This window comes from Micropterus salmoides, unplaced genomic scaffold (assembly GCF_014851395.1).
Source record: "Micropterus salmoides isolate LMB-PRFRI ecotype aquatic unplaced genomic scaffold, ASM1485139v1 Ms_hic_scaffold_22, whole genome shotgun sequence".
NCBI lineage: Eukaryota > Metazoa > Chordata > Actinopteri > Centrarchiformes > Centrarchidae > Micropterus > Micropterus salmoides.
This window is the reverse complement of record NW_024041373.1, coordinates 12,828,844-12,851,524: the sequence shown is the minus strand read 5'-3', so window position 1 is coordinate 12,851,524 and position 22,681 is coordinate 12,828,844. Positions and strand designations below refer to the sequence as shown.

Sequence of the window (22,681 nt, the reverse complement as noted above, 5' to 3'; positions counted from 1 at the left end):
AAATGTTTGTGTCCCATGCCGTGGTTTTAAAACGAAGAGAGCAGTGCTCCAAAAAAAACAATACATTTTAATATATATGATGTGGATTCAGCCTTTACAATGGTGTGATTGATTGACCTACATTTGACTTAATTTCAGGGAATGGCTCTTTGAATCACACTGATTTGCAGCCACATACCAATGTCATCTTACAATGGCAGAATTACCCTGCAATTTTACATTAATGTCATGGTATCAGTGTTTGAATACACTTCACAATCTTCCTAATTTGGCTACATTATGAGTAATGCAAGAATTTTGCCCCCATATTTAGCTGTCCTTTATTATAGAAGTTATCAACAAGCCCTCTTACTTTTTCAGTCGCCTGCCTAATCTTTGCATGGTGTAAAAAAACACCAAAACAGTAATGATGATAATAAAACTATATCTGGTGGCAAAATTGCATTTTTCCATGCAGGGAGAAAGCACACAGCCCTTCATCCCATTTCCACATGCAGTGGTGTAATTCGTGGCTACACCTGTCAGTTCACAGCTTGTGCAGTGGATGGAAAAAATGGTAACTGTGATTCTGAGAGCATTGTTGAAGAAAAGCACACTGGGGTCTGTTTTCAGGCATTAAGCTGAGGCTTTGATATGTGCAAGGAAAGAAGAGCATTAGAGCATAGGATGCAAGTTCTCGTAACGGGGCGAGGCTAACATTAACACAAAGAGGAGGAGGATAAAAACGAATGCAACCTCTGATAAAGCTGTTGTGATACTTTTGCTCTTGTTGAAGGTCAGTTTGATCAACCCCCCCCCCCCAAAAAAAAGACAGGACAATGTAGCTGTTGGGTGCTAAAGTTACATGTCGGTTTGACGCGGTAGGCTGTTGTAAAACTTGAAACAATCTAAGGTGTTCAGAATTTCTTCCACAACCATAAAATAGCTGGCTGGCAAATTAGATGGAGTAGCAAACACACTGTCATTCACAGATGGCTAACCCCCGGCAAAGTTACGCAGAGTAAGATTTACTAGCATGACATTAGCTTTCCGGCTTGACATTAGTTTTATGGCTAATAACTGTTTGGCAGTATAAAGCTATTTCCAGCTCGCAGTGGGGCTTTTTTGGGGGTTGGCTTTTTTTTGCGATGATTTTGTGAAATTTAACACCTTTACTGATTAAGAATTTCATTTACACCAAGACGTGTCTTTATGAGCCAGATTTAGGTCAGCCATTGTGAGACTGTTGGCTCCTTTGTACAGTCCAACTAATTACTGTTCTTTACTCAGCAGTATCACATTAATTAATCATTAAATTATACTAAAAAAAAAAGAAATTAAAAGGAAGTAAAAGTTATTGTTGTGAACCCTGGACATTAATTTATCCCAAATTTCTTTCTCATTTGCAATATAATGTATATGTTGTTACAGGAGTTGCACTGACTTCTGTAATACAGAGATGTGTGGCATGAATACACAGTCAACCAGGACCTTTAAGACCAGTGTCATTTATAAAGGGGTAAAATAACAAATAGCAGAAATATATCATATTTAAGCACAGTGCATCCCCCTTTCAGAGCTGCCACTGACCACTGGAAAAACCATGATGGACAATAGTTTAGGTCAGGTCAAGTTTATTTGTAAAGCCATTAATCACTGTTCCAGTGTCAGCAGGTTTCACAAAGCCCACATTATGAATCTATAAATGAAAACAACACCTACCAACCTTTGACCTGTAATTAGATCAAGGTCAAAGTCACAAAACCCTTGATGAGAAAGTAACCCAAACGCCTCACAAACAGCCTGCCTCCTTCTAGGACAGTCGGATGTGTAATTGCCGCTGAGAGCGGGTAAACAAAGATGAAATATTGATCAGCAAAGGCAACATAACAAAATGTGTGACATGAATGCTGTAAGACTGCTTGGGTGAAGCGTCCAAATGTGTTAGGGGGGCATCAGCGACTACTCAGCCGTAGTCACTGCCGTCATCAAGGTCATCATAGGAACAGCACCCAGTGCGGTGGCGACAGCGCCGCCTCGGTCATCATGGATGACAACTGCCACCAGAGGCAACAGGGGAGGAAAAGTCGAGAGGATACAAACACAGAGCAGATGGATTTGTTCACTTTGTTTCACTCAAACAAAGGTTCATATGTTGGTAAACACAAACTTGTCAGACTTTCCTGAAGAGACTGGGTGACTCCGAGGTACTGTGCAAGGTCAACGACAAATGCCCTGTTAGAAAATGTACATAGTACAGAATTCAAGAAGCACTTTTTTGTTGTACTATACATTATTAAGTAAATGTGAGTAACTAGTATGTTTTATTTGCTAAATATGAAATGCAATCTCGTCCTCAGACATTGTATCTTTGATTAGTGCATAACTATTTCCTTTTTTATATGCTTTTACATGCATTTTTACTGAAACCTGAAGTTACTAGTTACTTTGCAGAAGAGTGTTCTGAATGTAAAAGTTATTTTGCTCTGATTAATCTGCCTGTCTAATGAGACAGCCCCAAATCTCAATTAAAGTTCGAGTCACCCAGCTGAAAGAGGGAGTAATTAAAACAACAGAACCCCAAGCCATTAAATAAAACTCTTCTCGGGTTAATTCAGAGAAAAATGATCATGTACTCAGCAAACACACACTCCTTTAGAATGATTAAGGTAATTTTATTTGGGATATTTAAGTACATCCATTGTCTTGATAGTACTGGTGGTAGACATTTGAATTTTTCTTTCTCTCTCTAAAGTAAGGGAATTTAGCTGTTTTTCTACCACAAAATGATATCCAACACACTAAGCCCACAAAAGTCCTTCTCAGAGAGTGTTTTTAGACACATCTTATCCCTGGTAAACACTATTTTAGCCTTCTGTCTTGGGGAACATTGTTTGAATAAAGATTGTCCTTTAATAGCAGCCGAGTTGAGGATGCTGTAAAACCGGACAGCGGCAGGTCAATGCCTCGGCGGAGTGCAGCCTTTCTTTTGATCAGGCACATCTCCACTGACCTATATTTCATACTCAACCTACTCCACATCACTGATGATGCAAGGACAGATGTCAGATTGGTGCAGAATCCCAGTGAAAGCCTCACAATGCTGTCTCTGACCTTGTTTGATCCCACCACTGACATGGATTCAAGAGAGATCCAGTTCTAAATAACTGAAAAGTTTATTTTTTATTTTTTTTTACCAAAGGCAGATATAAAAGTAAAAACAAAAATAAAATGGCAGATCCCGGCAGAGGAGGGATGTGTGTTGTCGTCTCTTTCCACTGTGTGTGTGGTTAAAGCGTCTTTTACCGTTGCGCATGCCTACCTCAGTGATGCATATCCCATGAGCACTTGAGAAGTGCTTGTGAAGTCAAGTGTGTTATGTTTTCTTTTAGTCTAAAATCATGATTTTTTTTATAAATAGCTCCAAAATAGCTCTGGTCCAGGCATTTTACATTAAAATGATTTTGGCCTTAGGCAATTTGTATCTTCCAGTACTGCTGAATTCATGTTTAATAAATATGTCAACATCGTACAGTATAATCCTAAAATGAAAACAGTCTAAATGTCATTAAGCATACTTTTGAAAAAGTCCTTCCCATCTTTCAAATCAATACAAAAACAAGATTCACATCTGTTATGTCAGGGACTTTCATGCTTTTACCACACAATTTAAAACAGTTATTGAATTTGACCTCTTTTTATTGCTGTGTGTCTTTTTGTCAGTTTCCACTTAAAACACAGAGCATTTCTCAGTTTACAGTGACCTTTAGGAATGGCAGAGCCAAGGCACTGAAGTGAATCCCTAATTTCTAGGTATCAAACCATCATGAAATACTCTTTATGCCACCTTCTTTGAGTGGGAGGGCCTGAAAGACGATTGAATAGAAATGTGAAAATATTCATTTGAACGCCGGCGTCTTTAAAAATAGGTGCCTGGATTATGAACAGAAATAAAACCGCCCAGGTGAAGCCAGTTTGGGGGGAGACAAATGCCCAACATGGTGTAAATCAATGGGCCTCTCCTACTGCCCTCTGGGTTGTCTGACGGTGCTGCATGGGCGCTCCCGGCATACAGTGATGTGCTGTGTGCACTCATGGCTTCAGTGGGTGTCACCAGGTAGTAGCTGTGGAGGTAGGTGGGCGTAGGAGGTGTGGTTTGGATCTCTCTCTGTCTGTGTGTGTTAGTGTGTGAAAGAGAGAGAGAGCAAGAGATAGCGAAGGGTTTGTGTGAAGCACGGATGCCAGGGGAAATGTTTTGTACTGTGGGAGTTTTCCTCAGGATGTCAAGCACCTGTGTTGGAGCGGTGGAGTGATGTGTGAAGTGCACTCCACCAGGTCGACAGCTGGGAAGGACTGATGTTGGACCCCTATGTGGGATGTGTACGATGATGTGGGTGGATATTGGGTGGTTCCGCTATTTTGGGATCACTGTTTAAATGCCTGTCAGCTATCACAGCTGAGCTGCTGTATGCTGTATTAAGTTGTTCTAACACGGCACACATGCATATATTAAAAGCCATCGGGCTGCGTTTGTTGCTCATGGTATAAAACCACTTCTCATGTGGTTGCTGCACCACTTTCCTTCCAAAAAATCTCCCTCTATTTATAATGTGCCTTAACTCCACTGCAAAATTTATTTTTTAATGGGTAACATCAAACTTTAATGGTGAGTGATGGGCAACGAAATGGACAAAAGGGAAAAAGATAAGTCTTTCTTGAAAATAATTCACATTTCTGTCTTCCTCTCCTTTTCTGTCCTTCTCCTGTATCCAACTCCCTCCTCTCCACCACTTCCATCTGCCTTTCTTTTGCCTCTCCTTTGGTCTTAATCCCACCCCCCAACCCTCTCTCTACGCCTGCATCCTCAACTCCCCTCTCATTCCTTCCTCGCTCCCTCCTTCCCCACTCCAAATCTGTCGCTGTCTCTTTCCTCTCCACAGGCACCACTAGTCGACGCTGCTCTTTGGATCACCGTGGTATGGCCTTCTGGGAGCAGCCCAGCTATGCTCGATGCATAACAAATGAATTCAGATACTTGCAGCAATCAGTAGGTGCAAAGTCAGCTCCCTCTCACAGCCTCTGTTTCCAATGCATCATAAATTACCTCCCCAGTGTTTTCCCCATCAGCCCCCAGTCTCATCACACTGTAGCCAAAGATTAACCACTTTACATAGAGGAGCAAATTAAAAACACTGATTTTGCTCTGTGTAATGAATGGTCATCATCAAGTCCTTAAACTGTCTGACTTTGAGTGTCTGGCATTCTCATCTGTGTTTTGTGATTGTCTTGTTTTGTAAGCGTGTTGCACTTTTATGAGCAATGAAAGAAGCATCTTTACTTGCATTTTACTAAGTTTTATATTAGACCATTAAGTGACTTGATAACATATTTAGAGAAACTCACCTGGCATGCGCTCCTCCTCCATCATCCTTTTTTCAGCATGTATGATGAGACCAAAGTATTTTTTGTCAAGTCTGGGTCCATTTTATAGAGTTTTATTAAATAGATTTCTGCCTTAGTGGTTTTGCCTGTAGTCTGGAAACACAATAGCACTTCCAGTAGACTAGGTAATTTTGGTAACCTTCCATCACTGTTAAAAATAAAATAATTCAGAAGAGCTGAGATAGCACATATAGCGCTGCACCTGTGAACGTGTATTTATGGACATAAACCCTGTGCAATGATGTGAAATGTCATCTCGCGGTGCAATTTCTGCCTAAATGTGTGTCTTCTGCTCCAGTTAACTCTTTTATTCATATTGGCTCATTTCAAAACATCCGTGAGGCAGAATACATTTTGGCCTGGCTTAGATGGATATAAGTGTCACATAAAGGGCCTTAGAGAGTCGAGCCTTTCTTCCTGATTTTTTGCACTCCATTTACTCCAAATGTGTAACTTAGCGTGTATTTTCGCAAACCTGCAGAGGACACCGATGCCCCAAGTTCTTTCTTCTCCTGTTTTTGGAGGTTCAGGGGCACCTTGCTAAGGGCCAGAGGATGCTGGCGGGGGATGGCATGTCCCAGGTTACAAAAAACCTGCTGGACCTCACCCAGAGGAGGAACTTCTATGCTGGTGACCTTCTGTCTTCCGTGGAGATCCTTCGCAATGTGACAGAGACCTTCAAGAGAGCCAGCTATGAGCCGTCTTCAGATGATGTGCAAGTACGTGGACAGGGGGTTTATTTTAAGGCATAGACATGGATCTTTGTGAAATATATTCATTTATTATAGTGTAGTGCCTTTCAAATGGATAAGGGTAATGTCTGATGCAATTTAATATCAACTCTGTAATATATGAGACGGACCGTTTTCTTGTTTTCTCTAACATGTCTGAAATGGTACAAAGGCTGACAAACACACCTCGTGACTCTTTTGTATCAAGAGATCTCCTCCACATCCTAAGCTGTTTCATCTCATCATGTTGGGGTTGACTGCAGTCTTGATCCTCTTTATGTCAATAGGATGATGGAGATTAAAGATAAAGCTACACCTCCATCACCAATAAGATAATTTATGTCCTCAGAGCCGTGTCATTTTCAAAGACACCCTTCTCGGCCCCTTTGTGGTCTTTGTGCTGCCATGCGTGCCTGTTACAATTTGTGTATGTTTTAGTATGTGTGTGTGTGGCTTGGCAAGTGTTTGGATCATGTTGCTGAGTAAGCTAAATGGGAAGGAAATAAATGTCACTCACTATTTGATGGTAACAGCAAAGCATGTTGTGAGTGTTGTATTTGTGTTAAAGAAAAACGCAATACTCCATCATAGTTGTTTTGTAGTTTCTAATCTTGCTGTGTTACTCTATCAAGCTTGTTCTGTTGGCTTTCTCCTGCATAGAGATGTAAGTAATAGTGCTGGGAAATTAGAAATGTATTGCCTGCCAGCCATTTTCTGTATAGAAGTAGAAATAATTTCTCCTTTAATTTGAAAGTTCATTTAGTTTTAAAGTTCCTCAACACAGCGCTGTTTCCACTCACTAGTGGACATATTGAATATTTCAATATATTAAATATGAAAATATTTCACTGGAATGTAGTAAACAAACCATAATGTTGGGTGTTCCAGATTTTAAGGAGTGGATGTGAGGGGGTGGTTAGAAAAACAAACAAGCAAGAAATATAACACAAGAAATCAAGACTAGTGATAGTAAACACACATCAGGATGAGGTTTATCATCTTTAAATGTTACCGGAATTACTTGGCATACAGGTTGTACTTCAGGTAAGATGTAGGGAATTAAATCACAAAATGTTGAGCTCACTTAATTATACACTTCCAAAGTGCAGTGGTATTTGGACTACAAAATGTCAGGGATGCTGTTTTCCTCAGTTCTCTGCTGGTTTTCTACACATTTATCAACAGTTTCCACTGGATGTAAAGTGTACGGTCTGCTGCTAATATTCTGCAGACATAAAACCCAAATGTGCTGGCCATGGATGGGCAACCCAGGGCCCCATTCAGCCATTTTCCCACCATGGAAAATCAAGGAGATGAGGAAAGCGTCCTGTCTCTGGTTATTATGAGAGCTCTATATAGTGTGTGTGGGCAGACAGGAGAGCAGTCAGCCAGCCCACCCCCTCCATGTGTCTCTGCGCTAATGCAGTGTTAAAGTGGGCACATTACCACCAGAGGGAGCATAAGCATTCAAGTAGAAAACAAGATAGCCTGTGTCAAGAGAGAGAGCCACTCCCTCAGGCACACTGTAGACCAGACGAAATAACAAGGCTAAAGATCAGACAGGGGTCCTATTACTACTGCAGGCATGCACCCCAAGCAGCCCCTGCTCTCCGCTGCTGAAGAAGACAATCCACACAGCTGCTCAAACATTCCCTTTCATCTTTTTTTTTTTCTGATTGCAGCTTGTGCTTCTCTCCTCTAGCATTAAATGTTTGCCGCAAGTTGCAGGGGGTTCAAGGTGTGTTTTTGTCCGAGGTGATCCACTGATTTCCTCTTCTCTCTGATGGTTTACCATTGTGGTTTCAGTGGCAAATTTCCCTGTGCTATTGAGCCCTGCAGGGGCCGTCATTATTCCTTATAGAAATCCCTGCACTCAGAAATGTCATTATATTATCCATAACAGTCCTTTTTGAGTGCAATAGTGTGTATGTGTGTCATGATTTTAAAAAGCATCTTGCTGCAGTGCTTGTAATACTTGTGTGTGGGTGCGTTATGTGTTTTCCCTTTCATCATCTCCACAGAACTTCTTTCAAATCATCAGCAACCTCCTGGAAGAGGAAAATAAGGAGAAATGGGAAGACGCGCAAAAGGTAAGGATGCTGCTGTACACTTACTGAATTATTCAGAGTTGCTGCATGAATATTGTGTGTCTCAAAAACGGACTCAAAGCTCGTTTGCAGTTGCTCCATCTGAATAACAGAGGTAAAGAAAAGTCCAGTGAGGACTGAGATAATGTTATACTTACACATAACATTGTAAGAGGTCATTTAGCAGGTGTGACATCTGGCCTCATTTAGAAGGCTAGTTCCTCAGAGCTCCACTTGGTGGCAGCAGCACTGCCACAGAGACTGTCCAACCATTAACACTGCAGGGCTCACTCCTGCACTCACATTGTTTTACCCAACTTATGCAGATCATGGCAACCCCTGTGATTGGACCATTACTTTAGATGAATTTAATAATAGAAATAAACAGTTTAGATGTTTTATTGCTTGTACCACAGCAGCTAAGACCTAAATTCCCTGTCTGCCTTTCTCTGACTTTATAAGGCAGCTCCATCATATGAAGAGGCAGTCTATTGACAACAAAAAAAACCCACAGTCTCAATATCAAATACAAGTGTGGGGGAAACAGACTGTAGTAGTGTACTGAATTTGAGTACAGAACAGTGCACTTTCTCAAAACTGTTTTTATCCGTGGATATTGGCTTCTGGCTACGTCCTCTGTCGGACACATCCCTCCGCTTGAGAGGTGACAGCGCTCGTTTTCAAAACTGCCACTGGTGTCTGAGACAACCTGAACCCTGAAGTCACGCACATCCAGACACTGACAGAGATACCATCTGTGATGACTGCAAGTCTGCAGAGGGCATCTGCTCTGTTGTCACCTTCACTGGTAAATTGACTTAAATTAGGTATCACCTGTACTGACACATGACTGAGGTGTTGACTTAAAATCAGTCAGATCTGGTTTTTGTCTCTGTTTCTCCATGCCTGACTCAAACTAAGACGGTAGGGGAATGCAGCCGGTCCAAACTCTGCCTCAAGTGCCAGTCCTGGCTGTCTCTACAGGCAGTAATTAGGTGTTTACTCACTGCAGCTTTAGTTTGGCAGGCCCAAAAGGTAGGTTGTCACAAATGAGCAGTTTCGTCAGTGCGAATGCGTCAGAGATGGAGACAGACGGATCAGTGAAATATAGGAATAGGAAAAGTTGTCTTTGTGATTGAACACCCAGAAGAGATATGTGTTAATTATTTCTGGAGTTATTAATGTGCCTGTCTAAGGAGTGCTGCTTCAGTTTCAGCTCTCCACCAAGAGGACATCGGCTTAGTGATTTTGTCTGATTTCAATAGACGATTCTCAGACTTCACAGTTCAATCAGTCTTTCTCACTTGCTGGCTTTCCTTGCATTAATGAGCTCAGTTTCCATTGCACCCACACGCTGCGTGTTGTGGACATTCGAAACACTCACATGAAACACCTCACTATGAGGTTTTACTGGCTGTGGAGTTGGCTCTGTGCAAAGATCACTATATATTCACCTCCTGTCACTGTTACCATGGCAAGGAAAGGAAGAGCTCTGTCTACAGAACCTCCACTGCAGCCATTTCCCTGCGCTGCCTTCACATCTCATGGTTGCCATGGAGACCAGCCGAATGAGCATGACTGCACTGTGCGTCAGACATGCCGGAAGGGGCGACGTGATGTGCTTTTCTCCCCCACTATGGCTTTCACTCTGCTGTGTCAGAGGCGCTCAAGTTCAGCATCGCTGATCCGCCTGCCTTGGCTTAGCAGCGGCACATGTGGAGGCATGTGCAAACACACACAGCGCAAGGTGTTACAGAGGAGGGAAATACTTGCCTCAGGTGTTTGTTGAATATCAACTGAGAGTGAGGTGTTAATTGCTAAACGCCACTCAAAGGCCTTTCTAATTGCCGGACTTCATCATTTGGTGGTCACACATTTGTTAATACCCCGCGATAATATTTGTTCAACATGACACATTGCTCTAACAGACATTGAGAAACTGTGTTACAGCGTTTTTTCTTTGTAGCTGATACTTTGTCAGAGTGGTTACTGTGTTAGAGTCTGGTATAAGTCTTGTCATGTATGACTACAGCCTCACAGTCCCACAATCAGTCTTCACAATACCCCTATCCAAGGACAAAGCTGGTGGCCCCTAAATCAAAGCCTCTTATTAGATCTGACACATCACCAGTAGATTGGCAGCCAGGACAGTAGTCCAATCTTTTGAAGGTCAATTATTGGATGAGCGTGCCTTTGATTTATCGACGCGAGGAAAGAGCTGACCGGGCCTGCAGTGTTACTAGTCGAGCCATGGAGCTGTCCATGGTGCTGAATCTCTGCATCTGCATTCTCTCACTAAGTGCTGATGTCCATGAAGCGTCACATGAACCCAGGAAATCACCCCTGACTTGGCAGACCCTTTCAGAAGAAAAGCCAACCAGAAACTCTGTGTGTGTGCAAACCCGGTGGTTACAGCTCTGATGCTGATGTCACTTGGATGGTTCAGTAAGGGCTGCTACTATCTGCCCGTCATTTTCTCGATTAATTGATTTGTCATTTGATCTGTCAAGTATCAGAAAAGACTTATCACACCTTCCCAGAACTCAAGGTTACATTATCCGATTTGTATTTACCGCAACCACCAATCTAATTTAAAATCAGAAAGTGACCAAATCTTCACATTTGATCATCTGGAACCTCCAATTTTAACAAACAAGTTGCATAATTAATCAAATGTCAAAAAGTAACATTAACTAACTGAATAATGGTTTCAGCTATAGATCGTTCAGTTGTGTATGTATTTAAAAAATTATATAAAATGTTAAAAAAATGTGTAATCTGTTGCAAACCACACAAACAAATAACTTTTCTTTTTTTTTTTGTGAAGCAAAAGTCTATTTCTAATATGTATTTGTGACCTAAAATGTATTTAATACTTTTTCTATTTTTATTTTATGCTCCACATTTCCATCCAGTGATACCAACCACTGCTGCATTTGTGAAATCATGGCAGCAGTGCTGTAATCAAAAGTGTCTTCTCGTCTTTTTTAATCTTTTCCAGATCTATCCCGGAGCAGTGGAGCTCATGCAGGTCATAGAGGAATTCATCCACATCGTTGGATTGGGCATGAAGGATTTTCACAATGCCTATTTGATGACTGGGAACCTGGGTAAGAATCAGCCCACTTTTCCTCCCAGCCCACAGCCGCTGAGCTCGTTTAACATTTATTTCTGCTTGACATGGACACATAATCCCTGTACTCTGCTGACGCCTTGTGTCAATTTCCCCACCATCATTAATTTAGGATAAATGGCGCGTGGTAAGGGTGGGGGAGTAAAATTACTGCAAATCAATAATGTTAATTAAAACTGAGCTTGTGGTCTTAATGTGCTAAATTCCTATGAAAACACCCAGTCCAATATCAAGAGTGTGTAATGTAGGAACACACCCCAAGAGGAGAGCTCTTATTTAGCTAGAGCTGTAAAGAAATAAAAAACACACAGCACTTTATAATAAGAGATATTTTTATAGTCTACTGATATTTTAGATTTAGAAGTAATACAAGCTAAGTCATTTATAATTGTGTAAAGCAAATTTGCTTTTGAATAGTATTAAAATAACAAGTGCAGGAGATTGTGTTTACCTGTATTATCCATTGTATTATGTATACCCCCCCATAGATTCAAAGGCTTTTTGCAATAATCAAATGAAATATCTGTTTGAAGGTGAAGTAATCCAGTCTGATGTTGCACCCTACTGCAGTCCTTTGAGAAAGACATGATTAGCAGAGCGTACCCTAAAGCATGCTGTGCAACATAAAAAACATTGTGTGTCAGTTCCTTGTGAGATTAGCAGGAAATAAAAATATTGTGGGTGTGTCTGATAAAAGGCTATAAAATTGGAAGTGAAATTACAAGTCATTCTTTGCAGCTGTAATGAGCTTGCAAAAAAAAAAAACTATTTTTCTGCTCCACTGATTGTGGTCCAGATTATAACACCCCCCTCTTTGAAAAGTCTTTGAGCAATATTTCTCTTCCCAAATGTTCTCGTGGGTTCTTTGTGCTTCTGTCGCGCAGCCTCTTGGATGATCTGAGGTCTCTGTGGCATTTAATTTCTTACTCAGCCATAAATGGTGTCTTACTGGAATGGAATAATAGAACTGCGTTCTTGATTTATTCATGCAAGCGAATGTGAGCATGTACAGCTGTGCTGGTAGGCAATTCCTCTGGAAGAGGGAGGTTTTCTGCCTAGTATTCTTTACAATAGCTAACATTTGACCCACTTCTAGCAAACACTCACACTCAGTTGCTCTTTATGGTACATGATTTCCATAATGATGAATAGGTAGCTCTGAAGAATAGCATACCAAACATCGGTACAATGAATGCACCCATCAAAATGCCATTATGGAACACCATGAGAGGGAAATTAAGTAATGGACACTTAAGAAATAAGGCTTGAATGCATTCCATAATGCCAAGCATTAATGACTTGTTTCACAGATGTGAGAATATTTGTGTGCCCTTCTCCTGTTTTATAGTCTTAATGGTAGTCATCCAAAATATGCTAGTAAAAGCATTAGTGCCTGACCCCTGCTTTATACACTAGAGAATTAAGTGTTTTTATCCAGAATCATACAAATTCCTTGAGCCGCAGTGTGCACTGCGAAGCTAAACTTTAAATGCTTGACTCTTATTATATCAGTCAGCCATACGTCATTCTGCAGGCGTAAGGATTAAACCGTGTCCGTCCGTCCACACATGACATGACAGAAAATCCTTTGGTAAACACAGAGCGTTGATGCAACTCACCATTGTGTTTCGGTCTTAAAGAAAGACGCTGACTGGCATAATCAGGGCCCGTTCTTGAAGGAGTGATTATATTTTAAATTATTTTGTTCCATTAGTTTCTATTGAATTTATACAAGGGGAAAATGAACTTACGTAAACTTTAAAACTTGGCACAAGCAGTCCATTACAGTGATCATAATGTGTTTATGCTTCATCACAACTTTGATGTATTGCCATGTGGTACTGCATTTAAAGGGGCAACGACTTAAAATAAATTATGTTTTTAAATAATGCAGCAATAATACAGTATGTACTGAATTTTAGTGAATGAGCTAAAACATAGAGAAGTCTAACTGATAGATAATTATTTTCACACATATTGTTCATATATCAAATTACTCTGATTCCCATCAGGAAACTACTATAATCAATGGTCATTTTTATGACAGCCTAACTGTGGTGTAGTATATCATCTTGAATGTATAATTGCAGTGTAGAATTTCAGACTTAGGTGTAGGCGTCTTAGGTGCAACAATAAGTGTGATGAAACCTGACAGAATTGAGATCAGATCTGATATTAATTGTTTCCTAAGCATTTAATTATACATAAGAGAGGGAAACAAAATATTTCATAACATTTGACTTTTTTCCTTTCATGTAGCAACAGCTAATGAAGCAGAGTGTTTGAGCCACACTGCTAAAACTATGAACTGTTAATTTATTAGGTTTAATTAAGTGAACAGTTTACAGTTCTCCACTATTAATATGAATATAGAGTTTAGTCTGAATGTGCATCAAAGGCATTGGGAACTTTTTTGAAAGAAAGTAGCTTCCACTTGTCTTTGGTGCTTCTTTTAGTTCTCCAGGTGTGACTGAAGTCTTCCTTATTACACCAAGCACCTTGTTAATGAGTTGCAGCTGTTCAGTTGAAATACACAATTCATCCTAGCACACTGTGTCTGTGAAAACTCTATTTAGTTCTCATCCTTGATATTGGTACATTGCGTCATGTGCGTTTTCACCCCATTAAAAGGCTAGATGTTTATTGAAAGAAACTTGATTTTTTTCATCCTTTTGTAACTCCTGTAAGAGAAAATTACATATAAAGTAATAGATAGTATAAAGTAAAATAAGTATGATGACTGAGCATGAACTTTCAATATGCAATAATTGAAGGCCATGAAAGCAATTTTGCTGTTTATGTACAATTTTGACATAAAGACATAAAGTAATAGGGAACAATTCTTTTGTGATGACTAATTAAAAAAAAGCACACATTATTTTTCATCAAACATGCATGAACCTTTTAGTACAAGTATTTGAATGCTGGAAGTACAGCATGATTATCATTTCAGTGATGCAAGACTGAGGCAGACAGGTCTCTGAAGCAGTCTTTTTTGGAAAATCTTAGCACTGAGGGGTCATTTGGCTTTTTGAGCAATTACTTGAAGATGTAGCAGTAATGAGCTACCTCTGGCTTGAATCAACCACAACCATACTGGCTGCAAGTGGAAAAATATAAAGGTCTTGTAAGGATTAATACAAGACCTGACTACTTGCTTTACCTGTTTGTTGTAAATGCCAGGGATAGCAGTGCTGCATTTTGCTTATGTTTTAAATGTTGAGTATTGACACTTAAAGGAGTATGACATTTATATAAGGCGCATTAATTCACTCCTCACTTTTCATATATTAATATATAATGATGGGTCAGTTGACAGAACAACATACAGTATAAAGTGCTTCTGCTTTATATGGCTAAAATAATTTTTCTTTTCTACAATTATGCACAAAAAACATGCCATCATCGACCACAGAGTTATTTTACCCCTTGACACTGCACAGGCTGTGGTAGCCAGCCTCACAGTAATTTCAGCTCACACCACAGTGCCTTGGTGGCCACGTGGCCCTTTTGATTAAAGCAATGGAAAGTTTTGTGGATCCAACGGTGGAAGCCAAGTGGAGAGCATCTGGCTGAGTAAGATATTGCGGCATCATTTCGTCACTAATTTATGGCAGCCTCTTGACACCTAGATAAATACTGGCTGTCACCGGTGCATCGTCCTCTGTCCTCCTACTTTTAGTCAAATAACCTTGATTGCAAAAGACTCTCCACTCCAGCAACTTATTCTCCCTCCTTACAAGGAAACACTTGGAGGACAAAGTGAAGCTTGGGACATGTTAGAAAATTAAACACCGATTTGAAGGTGAAGTACATCATGCACTTTTGACGTTTTTGTTCTGGTTGTCTGTTGTGAGGCTGTACTCCATGGTCGAGAGATGTTTTGACATTAATAGTGATTAATTGCAATTACACACATACAATGGCCTCAAGTTTTCGTTAATTTATTTTCTTTACAAAATGTTTGGGCTGTCTGACTTTTACTTGATGCTGAACCTCTCATGAACGCATTCAGACGTAATGAGCGATGCCATAATTCCCTCTTATGAAAATGAGCCGTACAGAATACTCTGAGCACACTGAATCGGTGTTCAGAAGCATCATGATCCTAAATGATCACTTTATTTGTGCTGCCTAGCCCCATCAGGCAAGTGCAAAGCTCCATTTACCGTCAGAATTACCCAGAACTCTTCCAGGCACACTGTTTCACAGGGTGCTCCATGACCAACACACATATATACACACACGCGCGCATACCACTGCTGCTACTAACATCTGGTGCTGTGAACAAGGCCTCTTAGCAAATTCCAGGTCTCATGGTGCTCTGTGATTTCATGCCCGCTGCTGGATCATCCGAAACACACAGACACACCTTCTGTCACAGGTTTCACTCAGACATGGAGTCTTGCCAGGATTCAAATTGTATTATTGGCAGAGCACAAGGAACAATAGAGCTTTTGCATCAATGGTAGGATTAGCCTCAGATTCCCCTCGCTGAAGCACCACCTGACTGGGACGGGATGTGATACCAGGTAGAGAACAGTACATCTTTATCCTCCCTTGTAATGCTGAGGCCTTTTCAGTTGATCCTGGGAATTTACCTTGTCATTGCCTTAGTGCATGGGCTAGCCTTTTATGGTACCACAGCAGGGAGGTGAGAAAATAAGAGAGTGATTAAGGAGATTACCTGCTCAGGTGCCAGTTGTAGCTTTGATGTTGCACTTTGTGGTAAATGTGTACAGGAATGCATTAAAAGTCCATTGGGGGATTTCTTCGACGTATACATTTTTCACACACACACACACACACACACACACACACACACACACACACACACACACACACACACACAAATAAACACCTGTCACCGCTACTCTACTCACACATTACTGATGTAAACAAATATTTAATAGCATCTGAATACGTTGGGAACTAGGGGTCATTGTTGTGTGGTGTTTGCCAGAATATTTAAAGATCTGCCTCTCAATTTGGGAGTGATAGCAGCCTCCAGTCCTGTATTTTGAACTTAGGTGGTAGGAGGTTTTTTTTTTTGTAGTTTACATTTGGATTACAGATTGTGCCTTTTAAAGAGTAAAGCAGAGGTGTTGTTGCACAACCTCCAAAGGATGAAAAATTTTTGGTTCTCAAACCATTGCTTTAAATTTCCAGATATAGGAGATGGAATCTCTTGTTTATATTTTTCAGATTATTAACAAATCATACAAAGCAGTCTAAAATGATTATAATACAAAGAATGTATGCAGCATGCATTAATGTAAACACACTGATATATACAAATACTGTGTGTTTTTGTGTGTTCCATACTTCAATTCAGATTGTGTGTGGGACAGGAAAGACATGTGACATGGGAAAGAGAATATTTCATTGCAGGCAGAAATGGCACAATTTTCCAATTTACAAACTCATAAATTGTAAACGTATATTGATCATCAGTATCACTTCGTTGGTCTGTTTGTTTGAATTCTGTAGTGGCCAGCATCCAGAGACTTCCAGCCGTGTCTGTGATGACTGATATCAACTTCCCCATGAAGGGTCGTAAAGGCATGGTTGACTGGGCCAGGAACTCCGAAGATAAAGTGGTCATCCCAAAGGGCCTCTTTGTTTCCCAGTCAGCAGGTATGTGACTGAATATATTTCACAGAGCCATCCTACTTCTAGTACAGCACATCTTTCTTTAGCCACACACACAGTGTTCATGTACAACCTTGATTGGTCTTAGAATATATATATGTAAAGTTTACTATTGTATAAAACTTGCAGTAACATGTATAGAATCTGCAGAGGTAACTGTCATAGAAAATGTAGGATTAATACATAGTGAATAGACAATGATGGATTCACTGGCCACTGCTGAGGAATGGGAAATAAATATGTTGACATCTCAGCAAAAGCTGAATGACTTTAGTTAAATTGATTTGTCTGAAAACTACAACAAGACTTTCCCAAAGACACATCAGTCTTCTGCAGAAGGTATTTTCTTAATGTTTTATGCTACACCACCCCTTGTTTTGGGGAAGTGAAATAATGCTACACGCCTTTGAACAAAGCCAGTTTGCTTGCCTGTGCTTGTTCAGTCTCAGAGTTTTCCACCGACTCAGCATTTTCAGCATCCTTTCAAACACTGCCAGTTGCCACTATATATATATATATATATATATATATATATATCCAATCCAGAGCCAGACAATTTGGTTAATTGTTGTAATCAGTCTTATCTGGAATATATCAAAGATAACAAAACAAGGGATTGATTAGGAATGTGTGCCACGTGCCTCATCCTAACCACTCTCATTTGGAAAGTGTAAGAAGCTGATTCTACAGGAGACTTTAGCACTTCTCTCACTGGAGTCAACAAAGAGAGAAGTTGCGAAAAGTGCTCCTTGTCGAAAAAAGGGTTATTGGCAGAAACTGCTTTGGCACTGCAAACTAGCAGGTTTAGTTAAGCCAATTAAAACTTTTCTCTGAATTATGGAAATTTGCCGTTTTATTGAAAGGCAAAACTTACAATATTAAATATATACAGTATGGACATATTTACTTAACTAGAAATCTGGCAACAAGCTCACTTATAATGAAGTTAGATGATACAAAAAAAAGTCTGTCAAACTAAAAACCCAGCAATAATATTTATTAATTGTAATTTTTTTTGCCTTTAGATATGGAAGGATCGCCTGTCTTCATTTTGGGAACAGTTCTCTACAAGACTCTTGGACTCATGCTACCTTCACCAAAGTAAGGGCAGAATATCTCCTTGTCTGTATTTTCTGGTCTGCTGGCAAGAGGAAATATGAGATAGATTTAATCCTTTGGAAGCTGCAAAGGTGTCCATTTTTATTCACAGTGGTAGATCAAGTCTTAAAAACAGGCTATGCCTGACTCCAGTGTCCCTGAAATGTTCCACTTCACAGACGTAAAATTAAATTAAGTTAAAGTTGATGACTTTTAGGGGTATTTTCATGTAATATTCTTCCAATTTTGTCCATAGTGCTAAAATGCTTGATATAAAACTTAGGGAAATGAGTGTGTTTGTGTTGACTCTAATTTAGTAAATGAAACATATTCACTGTAGCATGGAATATGTAGTTAATTAAGTATGACATCAGTGCCTGGAAAAGCAGCAGGATGCCCCAAACAAACACCTGGTGTCACACCCCAATCAACAAGTCCCTGGCACCAACGTACCAAGGACAGAGCGGTCATTCGAGGACCGGCCAGACCAGCTGTCACAGGTGGAACAGCAGCCCTCTGTGCACATGTGGAGAGTACCACGTATCGGGACACTGAAGCTCGCCCTCTCCAGACAAATAGGAGGATAAGCAGATCAAGATACAAGTGTTAGATTTTCCAAAAGCTTTTGAAGCGTCAAAAGAAAATAACTTTTTTTGCCACCAAATGTTAGAAGTCTCTCAGTGCACTTAGAGTGGAGAACTTGTTCATTTAGAGCTTATCCATTTACTCCAGTGATTTCCATTTTAAAATAAGCCCACATGACTGAAGCTTGCTGTATGAAAAAGTCAGTTAAAAATATTCTCAGCTCAAGTGGTGCTGGTAGGACTGGGGTGGTGGTGGGGGGGGCTGCAGTCTCACCTCTACTTTCCTTTGTGAAGTTGACAGTTTTCTTCCTAGTAGGAAGTGCTCATGGATTTCAGCTTCTAATATTCTGTCAACTATACAATAGCTGGAGATGGTTTTGAAACAGGACTATAGTGCCAGATTTTAAAAGCGTAAGATTCAAAGAAACATCTCATTCAGTTCAGACAAGCCTTTGATTTGTACTTTCTGTTTTCTGGTCTGCTTGGATGTTTTGAACACCATTACTGGCAAACATCCTGTATAGCTGCTTTGATGTCTAATGGGCAGCTTTTTCAATCCTCCTTTTATTGAGTATTTGATATTTGGGTAGTGTGCGGCACTAGTGAAAAAAAATTACACAAACACATTTGAATTAAATTTGAAGAATGTGCAGTCTAAATTTTCGATTATTAGATAAGCCAGCAGAGAATAGAACTTGGAAATTGGAAATATATGCACAAGATCTTCTCAGACACCCCAAGTCAGGAGACCAGTGTTTTTTATACAGCATGCATACAGAACATCTCACTGACTCTGCACTTAAACCTAATCCTTTAGTGTTAAGCTTCTTCACAGAGCATTAAAAGACACCTCAGGTATTTGAACTAAAATCAGGGTTAAAGCCTTGAACACTGGAAATGTTGTCTGATGTTCATCCTTTATACCCATAAGCTCACATTTATAGGGATATACAGTATGCTAATACAATTAAGTGCATATATCAAACATGAGCCTCTACTTTAGTGCGTTATGTTAGACAGTGAAGTAGATTGTTCAGCATTTGACCCTCAGTGACAATTAAACAGTGTGTGACGGTCTCTTTCAAGAAATGAAATTCATTTTTCCGTCTTTGTCTGACTCAGGAACCACACAGTTGTGAACTCCAAGGTCATTGCTGTGACTGTGAGACCTGAGCCGAAGGCAACGGAGTCCCACCTGGAGATTGAACTGGCTCACCTGGCAAATGTAAGCACCACAGTCCTTCTGCCATTTTGGATCAGAGCAACCGACACCTTCGTATAGATCAACAAATAACCATGTTGTTTGGACCTATGAATATTGCTATTCATGTTAGTTTTGGTATAAACGATCCTTTGTTTTCCAGAAAGAGTTTGTCTGTTGCACAGCACACATCACCTCCCATTAGCCAACACACAATGGCGGTTAATTGGCTCGATAATTAATTTGCAAGCACCCGGTGTCAGGAGAGAGCGCTGCAGTCTGATAATTACATGGACAATCCCTTTTATGATCCAGGCCTTTTCATTCATCTTGGAGATAAAGTGCATGTAGGTCTGACCGTGTCAGCAAGTGTGTCTCTGATAGTAAACTCCACACTCCAATTATGGTTTACATGTGATCCATGAAGCACATCAAAAGATCTGCGTATGCAGTTGGTCTATAATAATGATGATGATGATGATGATGATGACAATGTTGATCAGTTGTCCTTTTCCTGCCCTCCAGGGAACAACAAACCCTTACTGTGCACTGTGGGACAGCACCATAATGTAAGTGGACATGCACTTTCACTTTCACACTATCAAGGTAAAAGCATGGTTTCCAGAGAACACACTTTTCTGACCTCTAAAAATGGGTCAGTGTGCATCCTCCCTTCATCTTGAAAAACACAAGAACACATTTCTCTTGTGCATTCCTTTGCAAAGAAGAGGGGTACCCCAATAGTGTGGGCAAAATAATCGGAAAACCTAAAAGGAATACAGCCCTATAAAAAAGCATCGATATAAATGAAACTGTTGTGAAGCACACACTATGGTGTTTATGCTTTGCTGAGAACAAAACATGTTGTAAATCAGTTTGTGAAGTTTTTCAGTGTCTCCAGTGTTAGTGTGAGTCAGTGTTGCTGAGGTTCTCCAGTAGCGGTGTTCCTGTGTTCAGCATATGCTGTCATGATTTTGTCAACACTCTTATGAGAACATGATATGACTCACTGTTGAATCATAGCTTCACTTCTGTACATCAGCAATTATACAGACCTTCACACAAGTGAGTTGCTCATACAGAAGTGTTAAGTGAAAAAACACTTTGCAGCATGTGTCGGCTCTTGAACAGTCATCTGAAAAAATAAAACAACGTTTTTACAAGTGAGAGTTTATAAGGCAACTTACAGAGATAGAGAGAACAGGCCAGATAGTCACTGCCTGAGGTGCTGGTGCATCAGCCACAAATACTGCAGACTTATGTAACGGGCATGGGGAAAACTCTCAAAAATCAGGGGAACATATGCAAAACACAGCTGCATAAGCAAAAAGAAGTGACACGCAACAACAGCAAAAACTACAACCCTAAAAATTATCATGGAGACAAATAAAGACAACATTTAAACATTAAATACATCACAAAGGAAGTATTGGGTGGCATTATCTTATATTGTAATGTGTGTGTACATTTACACAGCTAATGAATGCTTTTCTGAAACTTTTGTTGACTACTACACACACCCTTTAAAGTTGGCGTGGTTTTGCCCAAGTTTGTTGTTGTGATGCTGTTTAGTGGGATTTGATGTCACCACGTTTGCAGTGGGATGATTTTCGTATCTGCACAGTTAACGTTTGACAGCAGTGTTCTTGTCACAGTGTCACTTGATAAAACCAAAGTTGTTGGAGCATTTCCTCCCGGAGAATCAGAAAAAAAATCAAAAAAGAGTCAACTTTTCTTGCTCCTTTGCTGCGAGGCCTTTTCACTACTTTAGCTAAGAGGCAGCTATTTACTTATTAGACTAAAAAATGAATAGGCACTGATAGCTGTTGAATTATTTACACTTATAAAGACCTTTTAATTATAGCAAACCCTATTTTTAACACTGTTTATGGCCAACATTTTTCAGCAATAGCTACTGAATGTATTTGCATTCTATAATTGTTTCTCAATATATTAGTAGTATAGGAGTAGTTTTATTTGTTACTGGAAGAGTTTGCTTTTCCTGCACGGGATTCAAATGGCATAACCATCACATGCACAAGGGATTCGCAGGAAATAGTGCATGCTTGCAATGATTGATTGTATTGCTGAATGTGGGGAATTCTCTCAGCACATGCTTTGGTACGCTGTAAACAGACGCACTAGTTGCTCTCCTTCTGTTGCATTTTTGACCATGTACAGTATCTGCTCAAGGCATATTCGCTTCCCATAACGGTCAGTACATGTGTCTTTTGAACGCAACTCGAGTACCAGTCTACCAGTACAGTGTTGCTGTAAAAGGTACTTTCTGTCACCAACAGTAACCGCAGGTATTGCCAACCCTATATAATTTCCAGATCAATCTGAAATTCAGATGTGGTGCTGGATTGGTTAATCTAATACTAAAACAGAAATAATAACACAGCACATTACTGCATAGCATGCTACAACACAGCCACATATACAGTAGATACTGAACAGCAGCTGTGGATCAACCAGCAAAGGGAACAGCTAATATGAGGTTGTTAAATTTACTTTGAATTAGCATGTGAATTGTGCAAGGTCTGTCCTGTATCATGGTATTTGACGGCAACTAATCTATTTTTGAACAGTAAAGATACAACTGGGACAAGCTCCATTCTCTTTCTCCGACTTTCACAAACCAAGTGGTTTTTTTCCTGATCCACACCAAGTCGTTTTAGCACCGCCGAACGGCTCCATGGTATGATTATCATGTTCATTTCAAACAGTTGGCTCGGCCTATTACACAATAGCAGCCACTCTTAGGACTCATT

At 40.1% G+C, this 22,681-nt stretch overlaps 1 protein-coding gene across 4 annotated transcripts in view; it reads left to right on the top strand.

The window, feature by feature from the left end:
* Nucleotides 1-22,681, top strand: part of adgrb3 (adhesion G protein-coupled receptor B3) — a 114,031-nt gene that overhangs the window by 58,677 nt on the left and 32,673 nt on the right. For 3 of the 4 annotated variants that reach the window (XM_038737754.1, XM_038737757.1, XM_038737756.1), the window contains 8 exons: nt 4,920-5,026; nt 5,946-6,140; nt 8,174-8,242; nt 11,241-11,349; nt 16,863-17,009; nt 18,050-18,125; nt 19,829-19,931; nt 20,433-20,476. In XM_038737754.1, coding sequence (XP_038593682.1) covers nt 4,920-5,026; nt 5,946-6,140; nt 8,174-8,242; nt 11,241-11,349; nt 16,863-17,009; nt 18,050-18,125; nt 19,829-19,931; nt 20,433-20,476 — 850 coding nt within the window. The remainder of the gene's footprint in view (nt 1-4,919; nt 5,027-5,945; nt 6,141-8,173; nt 8,243-11,240; nt 11,350-16,862; nt 17,010-18,049; nt 18,126-19,828; nt 19,932-20,432; nt 20,477-22,681) is intronic. The other variant, XM_038737755.1, reaches the window with a different exon arrangement.